This window comes from Dermochelys coriacea, chromosome 2 (genome assembly GCF_009764565.3).
Source record: "Dermochelys coriacea isolate rDerCor1 chromosome 2, rDerCor1.pri.v4, whole genome shotgun sequence".
In the NCBI taxonomy this organism is placed as follows: Eukaryota; Metazoa; Chordata; order Testudines; family Dermochelyidae; genus Dermochelys; species Dermochelys coriacea.
This window is the reverse complement of record NC_050069.1, coordinates 112,741,258-112,759,683: the sequence shown is the minus strand read 5'-3', so window position 1 is coordinate 112,759,683 and position 18,426 is coordinate 112,741,258. Positions and strand designations below refer to the sequence as shown.

General features: G+C 38.4%; 1 protein-coding gene across 1 annotated transcript in view; it reads right to left on the bottom strand.

The window, feature by feature from the left end:
- Positions 1-18,426, bottom strand: part of JARID2 (jumonji and AT-rich interaction domain containing 2) — a 315,117-nt gene that overhangs the window by 130,424 nt on the left and 166,267 nt on the right. Inside the window, exon 3 of the mRNA XM_038389592.2 lies at positions 10,304-10,445. Coding sequence (XP_038245520.1) covers positions 10,304-10,445 — 142 coding nt within the window. The remainder of the gene's footprint in view (positions 1-10,303; positions 10,446-18,426) is intronic.

Here is an 18,426-nt window from a genome sequence, read left to right as displayed (position 1 = left end):
TCTCCACCAATAAAATGAAACAGGCTAAGATTGCTTCTGCTCACATGGGAACTGGAATGCAACCCAGTAAACAATAGATTTTGGTGTTTTTAACACAGCATTTTAAAACAGTTAACAAAAATCCTAGCAAATACAAGAACAAAAGCAATACTTTATGGCCATATTTTTGCTTCCAAAATGTTAGAAAAATTTTGGCACCTATTTGTTCATTTACATTTGGAAAGTGACACTGCTATTACTAGAAGTAAACTGAAATATCCTCATGCAAGTGGTCCCTTTAGTAACATACACAAGAAACCAAACATATTTGCTGGCAAGACCAACAAAAACTATGCAAGTTATCCAGATGTCATAATAATGAAGATCATAAAGATTTCTAAGTACTTAGAGATTACTTTAAAAGTGATACAATATGGGCCAAGTTTTTCAAAGCGGTCTCAACCCAGCCTATCTTGGCACACACAATTCAGTTGCTTGCATGCATTTTGAGACAAAAATAATGAGGTTTACATATGGAAATTTAGGAAATTTAATATACAAACACACAAACACTCAAGTAAACTGAAGTGATCACCACATGCAAAAGTGACCATATTTTGGAAGCATGGTCCCATGTTCTTATTCTTCTGTAAATTAGATTTCCAGTGCTTGGACTGATCCAAAAACCTTATGAGTAAAGCTTTACCAAGGTGAATTGATTTAAAATCTTGATTTAAATAATCCATCTTAATTGTATTTAGCATTTGTACTTTTTAGTTATTTTCCTAAAGAAAGATTGATTCTTATCCGCTGGTAACCACTAAAACAAACATGTTGTTTTGTAACTAAATATAGCCCATATACTAAATGTGGTGCTTCTTTTCACTAATCAGGAGGATACACTACATCAATACACATTTATTTAAGAAATTTTACAGCTTAACTTACATTTATCCAGATTTTTATTTTTTACATTTTTATGAGAAAATGGTGAATGCTGTATTTCTTATTTACTAGATGATTATTAATTTTTTACTTGTGATACAAGTTAAGTGCTATATAGACTGGTTTCAGATGAAGTGAGCTGTAGCTCACGAAAGCTTATGCTCAAATAAATTCGTTAGACTCTAAGGTGCCACAAGTACTCCTTTTCTTTTTGCTATATAGACTGGAACTAAAATACAATAAAAATACACAAAAACAGCATTTTAATTTTTTTAATTAACTAAAAATACCTTAAATGTGCTAGATACATAGGTGGGGAATTTTTGCATTATAACTAATTGAATTATTAAACAAGGGCGGTGTTATCTGTAATTAGTATATTGAACTGATTGTTTCTGGTTATCATGTTTGTCAAGATTTTAGAACTAATAGATCTGATCCTCTCATACCTAGTTTTTATTCAAAGATTGGAAGAGGGGAAAATAGCTTTCCTGCTTTTTCAACTCACAATTCATTTATTAACTTTAAGTAAACTAGTCATTGAAGTAAGTTGAATAAACTGAAATGAAGAAAATATTCTCCCTGAACTGGCAGAAAAGGCTACTACTGTCAAAAACTGGTTTATTACCTTAACAAACTCTAGTTTCAGGTCCTTAGCCAGTGACTTCCACCAATTCAGTAGTTTGAACTTGGCAGCAAACATACTGTTTAATATAATTTTTGTATTTATTTTAAATTATTTTATGTAATTATAATAATTTTAAGCCTTAACATTTGAAATTTAATTTTAAATAGATTTTTAAAAGATACACCATATGTAATGTAAATTAAAAAGTCAATTGAAAAAAGAAATCTGATTTAAAGAATAAATCCCGTATAACATACATTTCCTTTCCTTCCCTTTCTACCACCATCAAGCTGGGACAGTGAAAAATTGTATCTTAAAAAAATTAGAAGGTGTACGTTTTTAGAGCTTTTCCACAAGTTTTGCTATTTTTCCTACAGAAGACGCACGTGGGGGAGGGGCAGCGGCGCTGGTTTATTGTAAAGACAATTTTCTCTGCTTCCCTGTTAACTTGGTTTTGTAGAAAACTCTCCAACCAATCCACAGCAAAGGTGTTAGCTACCTTACTGAGACAGTAACTTCAAAGGCTAGTTGGGCTAATATTGTTGAGGAAAATCAATCAAGTTTAAACAGAGATAGTTATACTGGTAAACTCGACCTCCACTCCCACCCCCAATGTGGCTTTTTTGTTTATATTGCTTGGGAAAGTGTTTAAAATAAGCTGAGGTTGGGTGGGGGGGAGGAAGAGAGTCTCCCTTATACAAGAATCTGTGTCCACATGGAGAGCGAGGAGGGAGGGTGCAGAGAGCAGTGTTACACTAATATAACTGACAGGTTTCAGAGTAGCAGCCGTGTTAGTCTGTATTCGCAAAAAGAAAAGGAATACTTGTGGCACCTTAGAGACTAACAAATTTATTTGAGCATAAGCTTTCGGGAGCTACAGCTCACTTCATCGGATGCATTTGGTGGAAAAAAGCAAATGCATCCGATGAAGTGAGCTGTAGCTCACGAAAGCTTATGCTCAAATAAATTTGTTAGTCTTTAAGGTGCCACAAGTATTCCTTTTCTTTTTACTAATATAACTTGTGAAACTTTACTGTGTAGACAAGTCCTAAGAAATGCTCAGTTGGAGTCACTGTACTGTTTTAGATGATAGCCTTCATGATGTCCCTCTTTCATTTTTGTCATAAGGTAAGCTCGACTCACTAGCTCTTTCAAGCAGGATTTCCGTTTTCATTTTCATTTCTTAGCAGCAATGTGATTGGCCTTCTCTCCTATTCATCCTTGCAGGAAAAATCGATTTCCTAATCTTTCCAAAAAAAATTTTAGCAAAAACAATTTCCACTCTATGAACACAATGTAACAACAAAGTCTGGGAAATGCTCACGCCCACTTACTATTGGAAAATGAAAAGCAGAGCTCGCACACATATACATGGAGTTTCTCTCTGCCATATGAAAAATATGGAGAGATGTGTGTGTGTGTATTTATGTGTGTGTATACACACACACACACACACACACACACACACAAAATTTTTAAATGAAAGTCATCATGAAATGTTAGGCTTCATGATTCTAAGGAAAGGAAGGAGTGAGAGCAGAAGAATAAGAACAATGGACTTTGAAAATTAATAGGTTAGGTTCCATGGATAAAAAATCTGAGAAAAGGAGTCCATGAGAGCTAGTAGTTTCTCAAAAACATATTTATGACACAACAGCCTACTACCCCAACGCGAAGGAAAGAATAGTAAGAGATCAATATGGTTCCATTAGGAGATCTTTAATAACCCCAAACAAATAAAAAGGAATCCTACAAAAAGTGGAAATGTGGACAAATTGTTACAGATGAGTGCAAAAGACTAGCACATGCACGTAAGGGCGAAATTACAAAAGCTAAGGTACAAAGTGAGTTGTACCTAGCAAGGGACACAGAAGACAATAAAAAGAGGTTTTAGAAAAATATTAGGAACAAGAGAAAGATGAAGGAAAATGTATGTCCATTACTTAGCTGGGTCGAAGAGCTAAAAAAGGATGACATCAAGAAGGCTGATGTATTTAATGCCTATTTTGCTTCAGTCTTCACTAACAAGGTTAATGGTGACCAGATGCTTAAAACAATATTAACAACAAGGGGAAGGAACAAAAGCCAAAATAGGGAAAGAACAGGTTAAAGACTATTTAGACAAGTTGGATGTATTTAAGGCGGCAGGGCCTGATGAAATTCACCCTATGATACGTAAGGAACTAGCTGAACCAATCTTGTAACCATTAGCAATTATCTTCAAGAACTCAGAGAAGGTCTCAGAGGAATGGAAAATGGCAACTATGGTACCTACCTTTAAAAGGGGGAACAAAGAGGACCCCAATCCTAACTTGATTACATGGACAGATACTGGAACAAATTATTACCCAACCAGCTTGTAAACACCTAGAGGACAACAGGGTGATAAATACTAGCCAGCGCGATTTTGTCAAGAACAAATCATGTCAAACCCCCAACAATTTCTTTGACAGAGTTACTGACTTAGTGGATAGGGAAGAAGCTGTAGAAGTGATTTATCTTCATTTTAGTAAATGTTTTGACACAATCCAACGTGACATTCCATAAGCAAACTAGAAAGATGCAGACTAGATTAAATTACTATAATGTGGGTGCACAACTGGTTGGAAAAAACATACTGAAAGAGTAGTTATCAATGATTTGCTGTGGAAATGGGAGGGTGCATCTAGAGGGATCCTGCAGGGGTCTGTCCTGAGTCAGGTACTCTTCAGTATTTTCATTAATGACTTGCGTAGAGGAGAGAGTACGCTTATAAATTTGCTGATGACACCAAGCTGGGAGGGGTTGTAAGTACTTCAGAGGACAGGATTAGAACTCAAAACAACCTTGACAAATTGGAGAACTGGTCTGAAGTCAACAAGATGAAATTAAATAAAGACAAGTGCAAATTACTATACTTGGGAAGGAAAAATCAAATGCACAACTACAAAATGGGGAATAACTGACTAGATGATAGTACTGCTGAAAAGGATCTGGGGGTTACAGTGGATCACAAATTAAATATCACTCAACAATGTGATTGTAATCCTAAAAACTCCTCCATGCAAAATGACAAAGGGTTCACTGTTGTTACACCAACTCATATTCGGCCTGACAAACTCACTACACTTAACACACTGCTTTCAATAATTTATGCACAAAGGGTTGTATAAGGTGTCCAGTGGAAGCTTACCTCTAGTGGAAGTTGATGCACCTTATCACTGTGGGATGTGTGTATGGGTGATGTTTAAGAAGTTGTATTTACGTATTGAAAATACATTTAGAATCTGTGTCCCTGGCAAGGTAGACAAGCAGGTTTTGCCAGACAAAAGGGATGGGGAAAATCACCTATCTGCCTTGTCTCCCATGTATATTAAGCATTGTAAAACCAACACAAAGTAAGCCCCATTTGTAAGTAATGTCCACAGGAAAAACAGGTTGACAGAGGGATCTGAACTCAACAGGGAAGAGCATCCTGACTCTGGAAACAAAAAGAATGGACTTTGGGGTACAAGAACAAGGCACCAGAACGCCTCTTTTATCCTATAGTTGAAGGGGTAACCAGGCAGTGCAGTTTTGCCAATGAAAACAGGGATCTCAACCAATCTAATTTGAAACACCGCAAGAAAAGCTTTGGGTGAGATAAGGCTGCTTTAGACAAGGATTGTAACCTGTTAAGTTTTAGTCTCTGGAGAGTGCGTTATACTTTTGTTTTATTTGTAACCATTTAGAAATACTTGCATAGAATATCAGGGTTGGAAGGGACCTCAGGAGATCATCTAGTCCAACCCCCTGCTCAAAGCAGGACCAGTCCCCCAATTTTTGCCACAGAACCCTAAATGGCCCCCTCAAGGATTGAACTCACAACCCTGGGTTTAGCAGACCAATGTTCAAACCACTGAGCTATCCCTCCCCCCTTGAGCTATCCCTCCCCCCTAATTCTGTTTCCATTATCCATACTCATTCACTCTTAAATTTCTACCTTTGTTAATGAGCTTACAACATTCTTGTAATATTATGAATACATCTCAGTGCTGTCAAATTAAGCAAAGCTGGAAACCTGAGTTGTAACCTTCCAGTCGCATGTACACTGTCTCTTTGGGAGGCAGCTTCCCTGATAATTTCTGAGTGCGCCCACTGACAGGGACTGGACATTACAGGGAAACACTCTTTTAGAGGGATGAGGGATTGGGATGCACCTCATGTTAACCTGCAAAACAAAGCAGGACCAGCAGAGTCCTGAGGAGAATGCTTACGTAGTTGAAAGACCAGTGATGTACAGGCACTGACACCTAGCTCCACAAGAAAGACTCCCTCATAACAAGGTAACTCAGAGTCTTGGGCATTCCGAGTGATGCAGCTGTGAAAAGGCTAATACCCATCTGGGGTGTGTTAACAGGAGTCTCATATGCAAGACATAGGAGGTAACTGTTCCACTCTACTCAGCCCTCGTGAGGCCTCAGCTGGAGTAGTGTGTCCAATTCGGGGTGCCACACTTAAGGAAAAATATGGACAAATTGGAGAGTCCACAGGAGAGCAGATTTAAAAACAAAAAAAAAAAGTTTAGAAAACCTGACCTATAAGGCAAGTTTAAAAAACTGGGCCTGATTAGTCTCGAGAAAAGACAACTGAGGGGGGACCTGATAACAGTCCTCAAATATGTTAAAGGCTGTTATAAAAAGGACAGTGATCAATTGTTCTACATGTCCACTGAAGGCAGGACAAGAAGTAATCCCCAGAAAAGGAAATTTAGTTTTGATATTAGGGAAAATGTTCTATCAGGATTGTTAAGTATTGGAATAGGCTTCCAAAGGAGGTTGTGGATTTCTCATCATTAAAGATTTTTAAGAACAGATGAGACAAACACCTGTCAGAGATGAACTAGGTCCTGCATAAGCCAGGGGACTGACTAGATGAAATCCAAAAATTACTTCCAAACCTTCATTTCAATGACCCCTACGATCATCAATCAAATCCAAACAGTAGTGCATCTCTACAACTGTCTTCTTGGTAGCCTAAATTAAAAGGACCAACTGCACTCTTCTATTCCATTTCATGTCATGCTTTCATGGCTGCAGTTTCAGCACAGCCCAGGCCTGACATTTCTGAAGAAGTCCTCAGAAAAATTGGCCAAAAGCCTGAGGTTAGCTAAGTGAAGCAGTGCTCCATTTTCTAAACAGTTACTCTCTCGTGTATACCTTATGTATAAACACTGGCTGGAATACAAAGCATTGCCAAATATAGCCTGAACTATCAACAAGCCCAGTGCAGGTTCAGGTAACAAAGACTATTTCAACTTCAGTAAGAAATGCAAAATAAACAATAAAGAGTTGTAAAAGCATTCGGATTGGGGTGTGATGGGAAAAGAAGAATCCTTTAACAGACAAATTTGAATTGAAATTCAATTAGACTTCTTCAATTACTAAACTACATAACCACGAAATCTTATATCTGTCTGTATTTATTTTGAATAGCCATCTAGATTCCTCTTCTCTATATATCATTAAATAAGACAAGAGAACAGGCTATACAAGTGATCTTTCACTGTACAGAAGATGGGTTCAAGTTTCCCAAAACCTCCCTCCCCCGCAACACACACATACAAGATAAATAGTGATTTACATATATGCATAGTTCAAAACAGTGCTACCAGACACTATGCCTACTTTATTAAATAGCACAGGTCCCAAGGGTGTATACTTCTCTATCTATGCAAACATTTAAATTTGTTCCATTGTGTATGCTGCTTGTCATAAATGCGTGGCATTTCTCGAAGACCAAGAACAATGCGCATTCTAATTATGGGAGTGAGAAAATTGTTGATAGTCTGACTTTGGCATGTTCATCCTTTAAATGCATATCTCAGCTGGCAACAGGCCATCAGTCTTGTTCAAAGCTGAAAAGGAACATTGAGAAGTTTGGCCACTGAGGGATATAATTTCCTAAATGTCATCAGCTCAGAAGCAGAGGAACAAAATGGTACCAGATATAATATATAATACTAAATGGAGAAAAAAGGGGATAGAGAAATAGAAAAGAGGGCAAAGGATGTGGGAGTTGGGGGAAGGAAGAATACAGAGAGAAGTAGCACAGAGCAGAAGGGCAAAATCAGAAGGTAGATAGATGCGCACAGAGAGGGAGTCGGAAAGTAGACAAAAAATGAGTGTGAGAAATACATAAAACAGGAAGGTTCTATACAAAGGGGAATTCCACAGGCAAAAAGGATTGGTGGTGGGTTTTTTTTTTTGTTCTTGTGCTTATCTATGATAGGTGAAGTAAAACTGAAATGTTTCTCCCACTTCCACAAAAGCCCAAAAATTAGGGATTTTTCAGCTTGGGTTTTTTTGTTTTTTGGTTGTTTATTTTTTAAATCTCAAAAGTATCAAGTTACTTATTTTTGTTCCTTGGAGGCCCAAAAAATTGGAGTGGGGACTTTCACATCCCTTAACAGGGGTGGTGTTGCACCATTAACAAAGGCCTCCTCCCAGTTATATATATATATCTAGTGTTTGAATTAAATAGGTATTTTTTAAAAAAAGTTTTGAATGGTATTTCTAAAAACCCCATTACCACCCACCCGTCCAGTTTTACTTCCTCAGTCCTTGTGATGTCACAATTCCACTAGTTCCTGAATCACATGCCGAGTCTCCCAGGAAAAATATGATAAACAATACTTAAATTTCTAAACAGAAAGACTTTCAAGCCTTCTTTATACCTCACATAAAAAAAGGGAAAAGGGAACATAGCTAATTCCTTTCTCTTTTGCAGGTTACCTTCCATACTTCTATGGTGCAACTTGCCCTTGCACCATACAAAATATCTATACAAAATACTAAATGCAGATTTTGTCCTGAGACATATACAGGAGCACATATGCATATCAAAAGGCAAACTTTGCTCATTTAATTTGGGGGGGGGCCATTCTCTTTACCCCCTTTCTCGGACTTCCCCAGAAATTCCCAAACTAATTTTGAGGTTACCTAGGAAATAGAAATGTGAAAAAGTCTGTTTTGTGTTTTAAGTAGATATTTATTTTTAAATCCATTTTGCTTTGGGGGGATTATTCTGGTGTGGTTTTTTTTTGCAGGGGGGAGCAGATATTTATAAGAAGGCGTATAGTTAGTCCTCAATAAATGTTGATTTCACTTGACATGCAGAAATAGAAAAACAAAAAATCTATCAACAACAGTCATCCAGTGCAGCCTCCCCTGCACCTACTGGCTGCAGGGATCCAGCGTCAACAGCCCCACTGTCACCCAGGGAGCTCTCTCCAGCCTGCTGTCACAGTCCTGCTCTCTCACTCAATGGCTGGGAGCCATCCCTGGGCAGGAGTCATTGAGCAGAGGGATGACCTCACCTGCATTCAGGGATCATCCTGCTCCTTGTGGCCCTAGCTGGGAGTCTCTGCTTTGCCGGGCCAGGACCACAGCAACCCACCCCCTCATCTTGCACCCAGGTGACTTGCGCCCCTTGACAGCGCTGGGAACCCGCGGTCAGTGTTGCCCTAACCCTATCGCCTTTTGTTTCCCAAAACTATGAAAATTCGAATCAATAAAAATAAAATGCTTAAAACCCATAATTACACACAACTGAGAAAAATAAAACCAATAAAAAAAAGTTTAAAAATAAAAATTGATATTATCCATTGAAATTACTAAAAATAAAAGTCAAATTTTTCCAAAACCTTATTTATAAGACATTTTTCAATCAGACAATTCTAATTCTTTCTTTATACAAGAGGGGGAAAAACCCCAGACCTTTGCCTGTACTTTCAGCATATTTGCTACAAAAAGTTGGCTTAAACCCTGCAATTTTAACCTACATTTTACACGTTTAGGAATTGGCCAAGATTATAGCGTAATGAGAGTTCAACAGAGACTTCATAACTGATTTCTAAGGAATAGGAGCCAGATTGACACAGCATTAGCCCAGAGTAATATTAACAGACAATAACCTACATCTTTATAGTAAGGCTCACTATATAGCTAGTATTCTGAGGCTGCATTTATTTTAAACCTTTTTAACATGTAACATATAATCATTTTAACTTTCAAAGCAAATGTGAAGGTAATTCTAATTTAATGACACAAATGTATCCTGTTTGTTGAAATTACATTATCTGGATCCAATAAACTAACACACTGACATTTACATTGACAGACCCAAAAATACCGAGTAAAGATTTCATTTAACCATCACCCAACTGCAGTAAAATGACAGCGACATTGCCATGTTTTCCGCTGCTAAAGTACAGAACACCAGCTTTGTAAAGGATGCAAGACAATGAACCCAAAATGCAAACTTATCCCTATAGCTGCATGAAACACTTTACACCCGAAAATCTGTTTATGGTATGGGAGATTTTGGCATACGTTCAATGCTACTCTTAAAACATTATTTGAGTTCTTAACCATCACCAGACATGCCAAACATCTTAAAAAAATGCAGAAATTGGGCTTGGTTTTGGCTTAAGCGGCTTGTGAGTTGCTTTTTGGTTAGTTTTTGGCTTGTAGCTTTTTTTTTTGGATCGGCTCCTAGCAGGGCGGGTAAGTTGGGGCAAAGTGTGAGGGGGGGGAGAAAGTCAGGGGTACATACTGAGCCCACCCAGTCCCAGACTGCATGCTGGGGGGATCTAGTCAGAGTGTTGGGGTTCTTCGTGATCGGCTTGTTTTGGCCTTGTTTTGAAATGGGATTAGCTTGATTTTTGGCTTCTTGTGAAAATCGGGGTGCTTATTTACTGCGTGAAAGTTGGCAACTGTGAAAGCCACTAACCTTTTCCTTGATGGTCCTTCTTCAAAATCTGAAGAACTAACATCATTGCTAGTTGAGGACACTTGCGATGCATCGTCCTTCTCGTTCTCTGACTGTTCTGATCCTGGTCCTAATCCCTTCGATGAGCCATTAGTGAGAAGTCCTGTAAGGGTGAAACAAACAGTACAGAATGTTCAAAATATGCATTAATAATACTGAACAGGCCAGGAGAAAATTCACATAGGATACCAAGAGCAAACACAAGGCTCCAAAACTCTTTCCTTGCAAAAATGAGCATCCCTGGTAATAAGAACGGCCCTACTGGGTCAGACTAAAGGTCCATCTAGCCCAGTATCCTGTCTTCCAATAGTGGACAGTGCCAGATGCCCCAGAAGGAATGAACAGAGCAGGTATTCCAGTTAGAAACTGATGAATCTGCAGATCTTTAGCTTAGTGGAGAACTGCAAATGTCCATTCCAAATCAGTGTACAAAGGGTGAAGTAAAGCGCTTGGGGATCACACTGAAAATTTTTTCCCATCCCTTAAAAATGCATAATTTTAGCAGCATAATTTCAGCTCTGTGTTACAGAATTTATACAAGTTATTGTAACAGGCATTAATAGGGGTAATTTGCATAAATCTCTGCATCAGTATAAAAATAAATTATGTGGACAATTTCTATTTCTCCTCTTCATTCTGCTGCTTCCAACCATTGCAATTTATGATGTGTTAAGCATTGTAAGTCTCAAAGGTGTGATAATATAAGGTCTGTTTCCCTTGACTCTCCTATTTGCCTAGCCAAGTCCCGCTCAGCTATAGTGGCTGCAGTTGATGAGACAAAACTACACAAAATAGGAGTGAATATACCACAATCACCTTCCCCCTCCGTGACTTCCTATCTCCACTTGAAGAGCACCCTAGGCAGCAGAGCAACATAGGTGGAAAATGGCATTTAGCCCTACATATGTAGACTAATTACCAAATTTTGCTCATCTTACTCACATAAGGACAACATGATTTGACCTAAGACTTGAGGCTCAGAAGCACCAGTAGAACAGCAGCACACTACAACCTATCACACTTAGGGTTATTAAACTAGCAACAGCTATTTTTTCCAATATTTAGGTAAGGTTTTAAGAATCGATCACTGCAGAAATTCCAGTTTTGACTGTGAGAATACCACCCCTTTTTCCAAGCCAACAAAATACTCCTGCAGATGGCATGAGCAGTTTTGTCTCAGAGATTTGTCTCCACCAGGCAACTGCTAGTAGCACTCTCTTCCCTCAGTCTCTCTAACCCACCCTTCCCCAATTTCATTTTAGCCTCCTGCTTGAATCTCTTTTTGTCTCCCTCCAAGGCATGCCAAGCAGCAGCAATCTGCATACCGTGTAGCAGCACTAATGGTTACCTAGTAACAACAGTTCAAAACCAATCACAAACATTGTATGATCACAGTCCATTTGACACTGCCATTGCCAGGAAAGCATTGTGCAGCACTATCAATACAATGATCACACTCCCTAGTGTTCAACTATGCACATCTGCAAAGCAGCCTTCTGAAAGTAAATAGACTATCAGAAAGGAACTTTCATCCCCACGCAGCCTGCTGTATACGAACAGGTACTGAGATGGGAAAAGGCCCTCTATTCTCTTCTGCCCATTTATTCAGTGCTCCCATTGACACTGTGAGCGGGTATGACACATCATCTCTTATTAGATTCTCAAACATTTTGGGACTTCTGACTCCACTCTAGAAGCTCTAGCTGGCCCTTTCAAAACAACCTAATTCAAGGGCTCCCTTATACCACCACCTGCCTTGTCTTCAAAGTCTGTACTTAGTCATTACATTTTTAGATTGCACTACATTTCTCTTGACTTGGAGTCAAAAGCAAATACATGGTGGCTACATGGTTGGAGAGCTGCAGGTAGGTAGGTGTGTGTGTTATTTTTAAACACTACTTTTTAACATCCCTTATAAAAACAGAAGCCTGAATTTCACTGTAGGGAAAAATAAAGTAAGATTAAAAAAAGAAAAAAAACAGAACACCAAAAAAAAATTAAATGGAGTTAAGCTTAAGATGTGTTTAATACCCTCACTAACTAGTCTGCATGGCAAACACAGCACAGCAATAAGTTAAACAACTGTGTTTAAATTTTCACTTCCCTTTTTTTAATAAATCCCCTTAAATGATTCCTGAGTCACTGAAGGTCTCAAACTGAAGGACATCAACAAATGAGTTGCAATGAGATTTCTGGCATGAAACTTCTAAAGCATTTGTGATGTCAAAAAATGATGCATTTTGGGCTCCCTTCAGGAATATTCAAGAGGATGTCACATGGAGGAGAAAATATTTTAAAACCTTAATTAGATTTTATTTACATGCAGAATATCCTCACTGGAGACATTCAGTACAGAAGTGTGGCTTTAACTCATTTTCAATTTTTGCTTTGCATTTTAATTTTTAAAATGCAAATGATAAAATTTACAGTCTGTAAACTCCAGAGAAGTCTAAATTAAACATATCATTTGGGGCCCTATTTTCAGTAAGTTAACCATTATGAAAGAATTTAAGTAGTTTTTCCAAAAGTAATATTTATTCTGGAGAGATGCCATATGTCAATACCAGCAACCTGAAGTGTTGGAGTCAAGAAAATCACCTCCTGGGCTGTCAGCTCACTTGCATTTGGAAGGTGCTTTCCATTCATCTTCCCACCCTGCCAAACCATTATTGTATTTGGAAGGTCACTATATATTTCCCTACTAGAAAAAAAAAATTAGTTCTCCTATTATTCCAATCAACCCCATTTATACAATGTTCTTTATCATAAAAAAAACCCCAGTACATCAGATAACCAATGTTAGTGAATGTAAACAAAACACCTTGAATTAAAACCTGAAATGAATCAAAGCCAGGGCAGCTATAGCTGAAGTATAAAACTGCTAAGTAAACTGACTATCACATTCTGCATCTCCTTAAATATACAGTGATCAGGTCTGAAAGTGACAAAAGGCACAGAGGACTGTGGCACAGTCCACAACTGTCAGGAAAAGATAATATACTCCTAGCAAAGTGCAAAGGGAAAACACTCAAATACAAAAAAGAAAAGGAGTACTTGTGGCATCTTAGAGACTAACAAATTTACCAGATTTTCTTGTTGATTCCCGCCCAGGCCTCTTAAAAAAAGACCAAAAAGAGTTGCCAAAAAAAAAAGAGGGTGAGGGAGAATGGGCATATAGACCCTTTGTAGGTTTTGCCAGGCTCTCAGTGGTGTTAAACCTGCTGCTAAGAGGAAGATGCGGAATGCCTAGCAGCTGAGGAAGTGGCAGGAGAATCACCAGCTCAAATTCGTTTCTTCCTCACTGGTTCCAGTTCCCTCTATGGCTTACAGTACTGAGGGCAGAGGGAATTGTCTGAAGCAGCTATGAGGCCTGGCCTGCTTTTTCCTTGGGGCTGAAGTGTACAAGTCCAAAAAGCCCATGATAGCCAGAGAGTCTTAACAAACCGAGGGCCTCATTGGTCTTGGAGTTGAAAAGATCACAGAGCTTGAAGGGAAGATCCTCCATAACTGTTTGAACATCCCTCAGTAACCCTAATGACTGGAGCCTGGAGGAGCTTCGCATCACCACAGACATGGCCAGGGAGTGTGCAGCAGTGTCAGATGCAACCTGCATGAAAGTTTAAGCAGTCAGTTGCCCCTCAGGTATATCTATCATGAGTGATGCTAGCACAGGATGTGATTAGAAATCCTCAAAGTCCTCAGGAGGGACTTGGCACATCTATCCATTCTTTTGAATGTGGCTGGTCTTGATGTTCGAGCCTGCCACAATTATTTTGCAATGCCACATTGAGTGGAGGTCTTCATCAAGTTGTCTACAGTGAGCGCCAGACACTTTCTTAGCGCTCAGTATAAGCAAGGGTTAAATCAGTTTAAGTGAGTCTACACGAGGGATTTGCACCATTTTAACTGGATTCGTTTTAAAAATCAATCTAGTTAAACCATTGTGCTTTTCTAGTATAGACAAAAAGGCCTAATTTATATAGAGACCACAAATAAGCATATCAGATCAGAAGGGTTGAGGAGCAGGGGTGAAATCAGTTCAGTGACAAACCAATGTGAAATGGAGAAAAGTATTGGAAGAGTTTGGATTTTGTTTTTAAAATGCATTTAAGATTATAATCTGTCACATATTTTTCATCACTAAAATGATTGGGCACTGAAGCAGGCATGGACACATCCAAATAGTGCGTATTGGCAGAATGCTAGCCCAAAAAGTGGTTTTGAGAAGGGATTTTTTTATAATGTTTCCAAAACTCTTTACATGCCTTTCTCATCCTACTTCAAGTAAGGCATCTGGAAGTAAAGTTTCCCATTCTCTTACACAACAGGACAGTCACATAGTAAAGATTTCTACACACTTCACTTCATTACACTGAGAAAGCTTGGAAGACTGAAATAGATGCATCTGTGTTTCCAGCCCAGTGCCTGCGGTCACAAGCAGCTGACAAGAGCGATTCTGATATAGCATTAACAACAGTCAATAACATAGAATGCATGCCAAATATAATAAGAGCATAAACTGACCTAGACAATTGTGACATGGGGCAATTTTGCCACAATTATATTCATAATCTTCAATATGGGGTGAACAGTTAACACTCTGGAAAGAGAAGATTACAGTCCTGCTGTCTAGCTTGGCACTAGAATATGAAAAATTATAAATAGTATCCTCATATTTCTTGCTCACACAAGCACACATACTCTCTTGTAAAGACATTTTAAGCTCTTTTTGTGCATTCATAACTGAACAATACAAACAGAAAATAACCGAGATTGGTAATGAGGCCTCGCCTCTAGCGTAGGTTTTTTTTTTTTAATTAAATATCAGAGTTACAAGTATTGGGGGGAAGGACTTGCAATGCAACTTTCTCACCACAGTACATTATTTCACAGTCATATAATAGTATTGTAATTCTAAATACACAAACAGATTTTGAAGGCACAGCTCAGGGCCCTATTGATCTGTAGGATACAATAGCTGTCCAGGATTTTAGCTGTGCCGTTTGAGAAGTGTACAGTAAGTCACCTGGAAAGAAGAAGAGTCAAATTTACTTCATTCTCTTTTCATTATCACTTACAGGAAAAATGCCTATAAAAAGCTTAGTATGACAGTAATGCTACAAATGTGAATATTCAAGAGAATAAATAAACTAATTATTGTTATCAGATAACTACGTCCATCTGAACATAGAATATACTCAAGTTAAACTCTTAAGTGTACCCCAAGGGGCGCATTTCTGACCTCACATTACTGTAGGTATGTACAACTACAGATGACTCGCATGTGAATTGCATTGTATGAGGTCAAAAATGAGTCCCAGATATACAATGTGGAGAAACAGTTATTATGAAACTATAACCTATTAGTAAACTACTGAAATACATATTTTATATAATAGACTCTATATTTACATTAAGTTGATATTTCCCTCAAAAACAAATTAAAGACCAGTCAAATAATTTTGGAGTCTAAATTATTTGGCTTTGTTTTTTCAGCCTGAGACACACTTCACTTATCAGTTTATTATGAGCTAGTTTCATCCACAAGTTTACTTGCTGTAAATTATCTTTATTGAACAGATCTCTTCTCTTTTCCATTAGTATAAGACAAACAGATGTAACTGAATTATGATCAGAATAAGGATCTCATTCTCCCTTACTCTAAAGGCCCACAGCTACCAAAAACAAATAGCCCTTATGTGCATGTGACCATTTATTACCATAGATCTGGTAGGCACGTTAAAAAATCATGAACCCTTTAATGCCAAGTTAAAATATTCCAATCTCTCTAAAATACTTATTATAGTCTAATAAGTGTATTGTACAGAGAGCTACTGTATTTAGCTGTTGTATACCTATGCACAAATGATAATTTAGTTTTATTAAGCAAATGCCATCAATTGCCTTGTGACACCATGACAAGGTATCACATTATGTATTAAACAAACAAGCTTAAAAAAATGAAGGCCCATGGTTGTCTTAGAGACTGAAAAACTATGCTTTCAAAGAAGTAATTTTAAAAACACATTTTTCTCTGGGATAAAATCCTGTCCTTGTGTCTAGTGTATTTATCATCGACTTCACAGTGAACAAAATGCTCTCCTAGCCTCCGGTGATAATCTAAAGCTACAACAGTATCCTGCAATTATGCCTCATTCTGAAGGTTTTTATTTAAAGTCAACATCTATGCCACTCCAGGCTCCGTGTTGCCACCATAAGAGTACCGAACGGTAACCAGACTTTTCAGATGACAAGCCACTGGACATTAAGTTGACTATGGTATGCATATGCATATGATATGCATATGTATGCAGTAGTATTGTTATACCAAAAACTGTTAGCAAATAGCCTTTACAGTTTTCATAAATGAAAAGAAGAGTGCTTTTATATGTAGATATACATCATTACTATGGAAGCCAAGCATGAATGACATTACAACATAAGATGTTTTTGTCAGTCTGTCAAAAGAAGAGCTAGCCAAAGAGAATTAGGTTAATAAAGCAGGTTGAGGGAAGCTGTTTACCCCCAGCCAAGCCTGTAATAGGATTGAGCAACCCAACAAAGACATTCATGTGATTTCATTATATGGGATGCTATATCTTATGTATTACATTTTGTATATGAACATAGAGGATACCAATAAGTGGGTCGGAGTAAGTGAAATTAAATAATTTCTTTGTTTCAACATCAAGATTAAACATTTGTTTAGGATTTTTTGGGCGTTAAATTGATCAGCATCTGAGAAGTATTAATATCGGTAAACCATGGACCTCTGCAACCAAAGGTAAGGAAAAATATTCCAGCCTCCTAGTATGCATGGTAGGCCTGAGCCTTACTGGGGGGAAGTGGGAGGCTGACTGTGGGGTAGGGGTGAGAGAACAGAACAACATTTGAAGAAAAACACATTCTACCACCCCAATAGCTGTAGTTCGGCATCCAGAAACTCTCTTCCCTAAATCTATGGTTTTATTTCATTAGATTTATACACAAACCTATTAAAAGGGGGCACCTATCCCTTGGCATAGGCACTCCTCAACAATTCTTAAAAAGAAAAAGGAGTACTTATGGCACCTTAGAGACTAACAAATTTATTTGAGCATAAGCTTTTGTGAGCTATAGCTCACTTCATCGGATGCATTTGGTGGAAAATACAGAGGGGAGATTTATATACACACACAGAGAACATGAAACAATGGGTTTTATCATACACACTGTAAGGAGAGTGATCACTTAAGATGAGCCATCACCAGCAGCGGGGGGGGGGGGGGGGGGGAGGAGGAAAACCTTTCATGGTGACAAGCAAGGTAGGCTATTTCCAGCAGTTAACAAGAACATCTGAGGAACAGTGGGGGGGGGGGGGGGAAGGGATAACATGGGGAAATAGTTTTACTTTGTGTAATGACTCATCCATTCCCAGTCTCTATTCAAGCCTAAGTTAATTTGCAAACTGGATACAATTAATTCCAATTCAGCAGTCTCTTGCTGGAGTCTGTTTTTGAAGTTTTTTTGTTGAAGGATAGCTACCCTCAGGTCTGTAATCAAGTGACCGGAGAGACTGAAGTGTTCTCCGACTGGTTTTTGAATGTTATAATTCTTGACGTCTGATTTGTGTCCATTTATTCTTTTATGTAGAGACTGTCCAGTTTGACCAATGTACATGGCAGAGGGGCATTGCTGGCACATGATGGCATATATCACATTGGTAGATGCGCAGGTAAACGAGCCTCTGACAGTGTGGCTGATGTGATTAGGCCCTACGATGGTGTCCCCTGAATAGATATGTGGACAGAGTTGGCAACAGGCTTTGTTGCAAGGATAGGTTCCTAGGTTAGTGGTTCTGTTGTGTGGTTGCTGTGAGTATTTGCTTCAGATTGGGGGACTGTCTGTAAGCAAGGACTGGCCTGTCTCCCAAGATCTGTGAGAGTGATGGGTCGTCCTTCAGGATGGGTTGTAGATCCTTGATGATGCGTTGGAGAGGTTTTAGTTGGGGCCTGAAGGTGATGGCTAGTGGCGTTCTGTTATTTTCTTTGTTGGGCCTGTCCTTTAGTAGGTAACTTTTGAGTACTCTTCTGGCTCTGTCAATC